The sequence below is a fragment of the Gymnogyps californianus genome, chromosome Z (assembly GCF_018139145.2).
Source record: "Gymnogyps californianus isolate 813 chromosome Z, ASM1813914v2, whole genome shotgun sequence".
In the NCBI taxonomy this organism is placed as follows: Eukaryota; Metazoa; Chordata; class Aves; order Accipitriformes; family Cathartidae; genus Gymnogyps; species Gymnogyps californianus.
Genome location: NC_059500.1, coordinates 56,382,240 through 56,391,343, shown reverse-complemented (window position 1 = coordinate 56,391,343; position 9,104 = coordinate 56,382,240). Strand labels below are relative to the sequence as shown.

Here is a 9,104-nt window from a genome sequence, read left to right as displayed (position 1 = left end):
TAGATACCTATAGTCTGGTTTTTAGATACTGGTGATAAAAGCATACGGTTTAACCAATGCAGACAAGAAAGTGTTTTCCAGTGAGGCTGATAATATTCATAACATAATCTGCTGTGAATTTTGCATATATGGCTTCTGCTGCATAAATCTTGTTACAGGCTTCACTAACTTTATCCTGAATGTTTCAGCAAGATTCACTGGGCCATTGCTGAATAAAGAGAGAAGTTGTGTCATATGCAAATTGATGCATTTCATATATCATCTGCCACTACTGAAGTCTGCTCCAACCCACCAACCTGTGCTATAATGGGATAAGAATTACTAGGGCTTTTTTTTTCCTTCAAACTGTATTGTGTTTATGATTACACATGTTTATCTCTACTCATCTGTGTATATGATTAGTCTAGGAACAGTGACATTTAAGACATGGTAAGACAGTTCCAGGTTCTCACTTGAAAAAAAAAAAGAAAAATTTCATGTTTTGTAGTATATAACAACACCGAGGCTGATCACCAGCATCAGTAATAGGATGGACTCAAAAGTTTATTTGTTGTTTGCATTGTTGTAGATACCAATAAATTTTTTCATGTTGGACATAAAGGTATCAGAATGATCAGAAGTGGCATGTAAAATGAGTGATTTAAAGCAAGAGTATGTTTCAAATATTGTAAGAGAAAAATCTCCCCCCCCCCCCCCCCCCTTTTATAAAAGCAGAATGCGTGGGTGGGGGGAAGAATTAGGACAGGTGTCTATTTCTCTGCAGAAGGAGAGCTTGGTCATCTTCTGATCCAGTCTTTCTTCAAGCTGCAGCTCTCTGAAGTGCAGGGTCCTCTGCAGGATGCCCGAAGCCCGGACAGAGCAGCTCCAAATGGCGGGCAGGCATTGTGGAGGGCCGGCAGGCAGCTCAAGCTGCCCCGCTTCTGCTCTCACCGGGGCACCTGGGCTGCACTTCTGTCCTAGGACAGCCCTCTGCTCCCACCCCTTGCTGAACAAACTAATGGAAAGGATATTCTTCCCCCTCTATCTGGTGTCTTTCTGCAAGTTTTTTTTTGTAGGAAGGAGTGATCTACCCCAAATTCAGCCCGATTTCTGGGTAAGTTGTAGATTTCCTTTGCTTTAGGAGCAGCACATGGGTTCTGCCAAAGGAGGTGGAAATAACTTGTTTCTCGAACTCTGTAGCTTAATGTTGTAGCTCGGTCTAGTTTGGTACCAATTTTTAGGTTTATTTGGTTATACTTAACCCACAAAAATCCTCTGCTAACAGCAAGTACATGCCAGATGTTGCCATGAAACCCATTTGCCACATCTTTTACTCGGGATACCTGGGTTTATGTTTTACGTGACTAAATACTGATTCAAATTAAATAGATGATTTGGACAGCTATTTTGACAGTTCCATATCAAACATCTGGAAAACCACTTTTTACTTCAAGTGAGAGGAGAGGAGTCTCCCAAACATTAAAAAAATATATAAACTCTGTATTTGTAGTGGTATTTTGCTCAAAATGCAGAGTGTTAGTCTGGATTGCAATCACCCGTAAGTTTTGATCTGGGTAGTTCAGAAGTTCAGTTTACCATGTAGGTAAGAGCCAGTTGCAGCCTTTAGGTACAGATTTTGTTTCTGAAGTACTAAACATTAATGTATTCTTAATTTGGACTATGTATACAATAAATTCTTTTTCCGAGAGATTGTCTGAAATACATAGATAAGAATATACGTGTTCATATTCATAGTAGGTGGCCAAAAGCAGTGCATGCTATTTTTAAACCCATTCCCCAATAATGAGCACACAGAAAGAGCATTTTTAAAGGAATGTTTAATAATTAGACAGTAAAAAATAGACCTTGAATTTTGAAATTCATTCTTAGATTTCACCTATATCAGGTTTACTTTTTCTTCAAATAATATATCTTTGCAATCATTTGGAGTTTATTTGTTTTCACATTGTAAAATTTATTGCTGGGATAACTGTAACATGATTTAATATAATGGTAATTTGTAACACAACTAATATCTTTCTCGAGGTGTCAGGAAGAGGAGATTTTTGGCTGATGTGTTATCCTTATCCCACATTGCTGAGATATTTACAAGCAGAGAAGGGTATAGTCTGAGGCTGGATTGAGTACAGATCTACTACCAGTTTATGGCACAAATTAAATGTTTGTGAAATGAATTTTCAGTTATTCACCTCAACATTGTAAAAAAAAAAAATTGAAACAGTAAACCAAGAATAAAAAGAGAGGCTCTGTTTATTTTGCTTAAAGTCTTATTGCTTCTGTTGCTAAGTGCCATATTTATGTGTATAGCATACATAAGTGAACAATCAGTCAGTGTATGTATTTTCCCAGAGAACTATTTAAAGCTATTATTTCCATTTGTTCTGAAAAATAAAAACAAAACTACACCAACGATGGCAAAGATATCAAAGGAACAAGTTGTAGCCTGTGGAAATCCCAAGTTAACAGGTCTGATTCAAAAAGCATAGAAACTTTCTGTAAATGTCAATTGCCTTTTTATAGTCAGGAACAGCTTCTTTAATGGTGAAAACTGTTGAGAATGTGGGTTTTGGATGCAGAATAGTAGCACTGAGTTACATTCCTAGTAACATTTTGGCATCTCTAATATAGAGTTTGACCAGGAGACAATTTGAATCTTTGAATTTTCAGGAGTTTTTTATTGTTTTTGCATTCTTTCAAACAACCACATCAATAAGAGCCTTGCTTGAGGACTATCGGGATGTAGAGCAGATACCGGTGGACTGAGAGGTATGATGTGCATCTCACAGATGAACATATTGGCATGTTTTTTAGGTGCAGTTTCTAGTAGCACCGGATAGATAGATATGCAGGATTTAGAATGGGAGAAGCACAGGGTGATGAATCATGGTAGCAACCCAAGACAAGCCTCATATACAGAGGCAGAAGACTATAGGTTACCCCAGACAGCACTTACATTGTTTCTAATATTTGATATTGCAAAGCCTCGATGATGCAGAAAGACGTCTAACTGAATGGACAACTCCACTCAGCCAGACATGTCAGCGGAGTACCACCATGAGAAACAAAAGCAGTAAAGGCTGCATAAGGTAATAGGGTTTTTCTGTGGCCATGGTTTAAGGACACAAGTCAGGCAAAGGTGTGTAAGGAAAAGTAGCTTCTTACTAGTTGATAAGAAATGATCCATAGCTTATGAGCACTGAAGCATGTTCCCCAGTAGTAATTGGTCCAATGAAACAAAACGCTTCTTCAAACATACCTTCTAAGTGCTGTGTAGACTGCTACAGATAGTTGTAAAATTATTCATTTGTTTGATGGACTAATTTTATACCCCAACTGATTTTTAAAAATAGACCACCTGTTAAAACCAAATAAGCATTTTCTTCTTAAATGCAGTAGTTTTCCCCATTCTAGTTTACCATCCCAGAAGACTACTGAAAAGGAAGGAATGTCAGCTTGGAGAAGAAAGAATTATAGAGAGACAAATAATGTGAAGCCTTTAAAAAGAAAGAAACAAGTCTGGACAAAAAGATGACTTGGGATTATTCTCTTTCTGCTGAAAAGCTGATATTCTGAAACTGAGACCACAGCTCTGCAATGCTGTTAAAATGCAGTGGAATTTTATGGATGATATTCAGATTTTCATCCAATGAAGAAGCCTAAGTTAATACTTATTGGTTATTTAAAACACGTATTGAACTGCATGCTGGATGTCTGATTTTTCTTTATATCTATCTGACAGGGACTAGTCCTTCTTGCCTGGTGTCCGAAACCAGGACACCTGACTTCTAAAATACTAATGATCCAATGAAAAATATTATTTAATCTTTGTTTTAGTTCCTTCCAAACTTAGTACCTTTGTGACTTGCTTTTGTAAAACAAATGGTTTTATACTAGTGTTACCCTAATCTTGATAAGCAAAACGCAGCATTTTCCTTCTAAACCAACAATGTTTAATGTATTGTAAAGACTTCTGATGTCACTGGAAGTAATTAAGCTAAGTCATCATACATTAAAAGAAAATATTTTCATGTTCTGAAGGCTACAGGAAGAAATTATGTGAATATTTGCTTTTTTTTTTTTTACTTTCACTTCTTATTTCCTGCTTTGTATGTTAGAAAGACACATTATTAATTATTTGAATGAAGGACAAAAAGAAATAATTATTCTTCCTTTCTCTTCCCTCCCTCTTCTACTATGAAAGCTAAGACATTGACACATTTTCCTTCTACTTTGTGGGTGTGCAAGAATTAATGTGATTTAAAAGAAAAAACTTAGGATAAAAAGTATGTTTTCTGAAAACCTATTTTCCCCTTGCCAATATTCATAGAAAGTAAACCTGGAAACATCCAACTTTCCAGCTGCTTATGCTCATTAACAGCACTAGAATTCAGAGAACACTGAAAAATACAAATGTTCATTGAATCTGAAGGTTCATTGAATTACAAAAAGCTACAAGGTAAACTGAGTCTCACACATTGATAACATCACTTTTCGCTAATGAATTAGAGAAAGATTCAACTGATTTGAAATTGAAGGCAAGGCTATGAGAAGGGTCATACATTTTTAGTTGTTAGACAATGCTGTACTACAAGGAATACCAATGCACCGCAAGCAGGCATTACCCACACAGTCCTCTGTCTGGAGGCCTGACAAAGAATAGAAACCACCTAATTTCTCCGCGTGGAAGGAATTTTGCAAGGTGGTGTTCCCAGGGTGGTGGAGCAGGTGTGGCGGCTCTGGGATGGAAGCAGGTGGCTTTGCCCCTTCTCAGGGAGCAGATTATTCTGACACCAGGCCCTCTGATAAGCCACAAGTGTGTTGGCTGGGAGGGACAAGATGACTTCCAGTCTTCCATTTCACTGGTTTGTTGCCATTCCTGACTGTGCAAAAGCCACTTATGCTTTAGCTTTCTCTGGTTAGGGTTGCAATGTAACTGTTTGTTAGACTCTTTTTGCAGTGATGAAAGGTCTTTTGTTTTGTGGAGGGCTCTATGCTGGATCTGCTACTAAAGACTTTGTAAATTGGAAAGAGCGCGTGCTCTTACCAACACCCAACACACTAGATTTAAACCAAATTTAAATATACTTACTCTAAAGACATCCAGGAAGAACATATTGGAATACAGTTACTATTTCAGATTTAGTCCTCTCTCTGAGGTGCTTTCTGAAGCAAGCAGTGTTTCAGCTTGGTGTTTTTCAGCTCCAAGTAAAAATTATTTGAGAGCATTATTTGAAAATGGAGTGTCTTTCGTACCATACTTCCAGGTAGCACGATATTTTTCTACCTGTCTACTTTTTCTTAAAAGTATTTAAAATAGATGTGTAATGAAAACAATATCAGGAGGTGAAAAGGAAAGGAATGACCTGTTTTTAGAGCATCTGTCAGCTTCTAAGGAACAGCAGAACTTGTTTGAACCATCTGGTAGGCACCAGCCCACGCTGGGTTAGTTCCCTAGTGCATGTTTCTGAAGCTATGAAGTGTCCTGTATTTGTCCAAAACTATTGTCCTGTGATAGGAATTGCAGAAAACTGTAGAGAACTGCCTGGAAGAGCAAGCTGACAACAATGTGCTCGTAAGTTTACCAGAAACTAAACCCATCCATTTATAAAGGTGCAGGAAAAGAATATTTTTTCCACAGCACCACAGCAAGGAATCACACCAGCACAAATGTTAAATGAAACAGTTTTTCTGCATAATGCTGCACGCACAATATGAAGTCACCAGGGTTTCCAGAATAATTTTATATGTCTGTAGGTAGCATTTTGTCAGGATACTATGGAAGCAGTCACATGCATCAGACAAATGGTGCTGACCGACTCCTCCTCTGTATGTCCTCTTCCCTCTGCCAGGAAAATCAAGATACTAACTAAAGCCTTTCGATCCCAAATACATTAATTTCTTTTTCCATGTCCTCCCAAAAGGGACCCCCTCCTAAGCTTAAGCCACAGGTAAAGAAATGTAATTGAACAGATGTCACTGGATTTTGTAGGCAAATGATCAGGACTTGGGATTCCCTCTAATGACTGCAGTGAGGATTTTCACTAGCTCATTCACTACTAGACACAGAAAAAATGCATGAACAGGCACCCAGTGGAAGGCACTGAACATGGTTAGGACAATAAGTCAGAAAAGAATTCACACAACTATTTATCCTCTGGGTAATGTCTCCCTGCCCATACCACAGCCTTGCCTGCTATTGCTCCCAAACCACAGCAATAATTTCTATCAGATCTTCCAGGGTTTTGTATGTGGCACTTGGCACTTTTCCAGGGAAAAAGCCCTGAATAGGATGACTGGAGTGGGGGGTGGGGGGTGGGGGGTGGGGTGGGGGGACTGAGAGAGAGTTATATTAATATATAAGGTGTTTTTTTGCAAAACTTCATTTTATATTGCTGGTTGGCCATTCTTAGTCATGGGGTAGAGTCACAGTGGTTTGATGGTTTTTTTGATTTCCTTTTTCTTGTGATGAAAATCTGAACTGAGTTAGTATCCAGAACAAGCCTTTGGCATCACTGATCATGAAGCATTAGTACTAGAGTGGTTTGAGAAATGTTCAGAATTTCAGATTTCAAACTATGTTGAGTTTCTTCTCACTCTCTCTTTTTTTTCCTTTGGTAAAAGGTAATTTCTTATTTGTTTTTAGGTCTAGTCTCTGTTCCAATATCTGCTGATGACATTTGGCTAAGTCTGAGCTGCCATTCCCACTTCATATGCTAGTTTATTGAATTAAGTAAAACTGGCATTTTAAATCTGTTTCAGTTTAAAATAATTAACCTCAAGAATTTTTCCCTGTTAGTTGATTTATATAGAGATTTGTTTTCCAATTGATCAAGATCACAGAAGTAATATTAAATTTGTTTTAAATTTCAGATTTTCTGTAGTTGTGGCAACAAACTAATGCTTATTTTTAAAACTTTCTAGAAGTTAACAAAATAATTAAAAGCAATATGCAGGATGCATTTTGGGGATCAGAGAGGGAAAGCATTTGCTTTTTGCTGTTCAGCCAAAGAGAAGATTCAAGCTTGGCATCACAGGTGAAGGGCAAAGACAGAGAGGAACTTATCTTAAATTACTTCCTTGCAGGCACTTCATATGATCAGTCAAAAATACCATTTTATGCTGGAACTGAAGAACTAAGCACATGTCTCTTTAAACAAAAAAACCTCATTTTAAAAAATGAACCCTCATTTGAATGCAGTTGTGAGATGTATGTGAAGGTGATTGTTTTTCTGAACAATAAATACATATTCAGCATGGTTTCAATGCTTTAACACAGATTTTATGCTCTGGCAGTCTGGAAAGCAGAGCTCCCTAATCACAGTGCAGATATATCAAAAGTAGTTTCCTCCTAATGCCCCAGTGATTTGCCATAAGAGCCATTTTTAACTCTATCTTATTGCTCATGATGATACTTAGTTTTTTCTATTTGGATATCAATGGAATAAACACAGTGGTGTCCTAGGAATGGCACTGACATGTCTAATTCCTTTGTTGTGTTTCCTATTGAACTTATGTTCAGGGGGAAGTCACTACTGAGCCAGTGTAATTGCAACTGAGTAATAAAGCTTAATAGGGAATAATCAGTATTTTCAGCCAGCAAAAAGTCTGCTCAAACTTCAGCTGAAATCAAATTTATTCACCTTTGCTAAATGATTAGGAAAGCATCATTTGGTAATTACTTTTAATGAACTAGACACCACGAAAAATGTTCAGTAGCAGATGTATTTTTCCTAATTCTGCCAGTTTCTGGATGAAATCCTCTTCTTTCAGTTCTTGTAGGATATGGCATGTTTTACTGGAACACACAATACCTACCACTTTAGCAACCTTCAGTTTCACTATGATTTTTGATTTATGTGAAACAAAGAATTGAACGCAAAATAAACACAAAAAGCAATGGTCCTGCTGAAGACTAATAATAGTCCCCCATGTTTAAGTAAAACTAGACTTTTATTAAAAAACTAATCTGTTTTGGCGACTTTATATGAAAGCTCCCCCATGCAATCCTCTTCTCCCTTGGCCCTTCTCCAAGCATACGCGCACATTTTACCTGGCACTTTCTTTTTTGAGGTACCTGTTGCTTTACACATGCAACGCCTAGAAGGTGCAGTTAACTGCTAATGGTGTAGGAGGGTGCTAGCGGGCTGGCTTGAAGAACCAAGGCTGATGCTGGCCCTTAGCTACCCTTTAAGATAACAAAGAGGCGGGAGGAGACCAGACCATCTCTCTGGACTCCATAGAGGTGATAACGACACTGGGACTACAGTAGGAAGGAAAGCTCAATCTATTTCCTTTTTAAAGGTCATGAATGCCAGTGAAAGGTTTACTTTCAAAACAACAGCCCAAGCAGGACAGCATGAAGGTTATGGAAGGGCATGCTTTTTTGATCATTCTAATTTTGGGTGTTCTGCACAGCTCTGTTATTTGTTTTCAAATAATACTACCGTACAGCTCAAAACCCCTCTGTCTCCACTTCATTCTATAGTGTTTAACGATTGTGCTTTGTAGGTGGAAAGATTATGTCCAAAGTTTTCTTTCAAGGACTCCACACTTCATTCAATATTACTATTTTACTACCAGATCCTTCCTTATATTTATATTATTTATTTGTTCTTCTGTTCACCCTGTCTCTTATAATATCTGTATGGTTAGAAAAAAAAAATCCTAAAACTGCATTAGTGTTATTTGATAATTTTCCAGAGGAAGAACTATTTAATAAATAGGATTCCTATCATGCCAAAAATGTACTATTTTAATTTGCAGTGGCAGATATGGAAGTAGACAGGAAACAGGGATGGAGCGATAGGACTTCTATAAACAGTGATTAAAGTGACTCCACATGCTTTATAAAGGCATGGGCAGATCCATGGTTCCAGCCTTTGACATGAGAGCTCCTTATCCACGTAAGTAAAGGAAGATTTTTGTCTTATTGGCATCACCTCCTAACAGCCAAATCCCAAATCTTGTTCTCAGCTACACCCCAGATTTTCCATAATGATTTCAGTACAACGTGGATGATGCCAGGGAGAGAATTAGGACAGTTACTTAGGATGAATTAATGCCATTGTTTAACTGAGTGATTAACTGAGCTGGCCAACCCATCG

General features: G+C 37.8%; 1 protein-coding gene across 1 annotated transcript in view; it reads left to right on the top strand.

The window, feature by feature from the left end:
• Positions 1-838: 838 nt before the first annotated feature.
• The window catches only part of ZNF366 (zinc finger protein 366), a 32,917-nt gene continuing 24,651 nt past the window's right edge, over positions 839-9,104 (top strand). The window contains exon 1 of the mRNA XM_050913360.1: positions 839-1,093. Coding sequence (XP_050769317.1) covers positions 839-1,093 — 255 coding nt within the window. The remainder of the gene's footprint in view (positions 1,094-9,104) is intronic.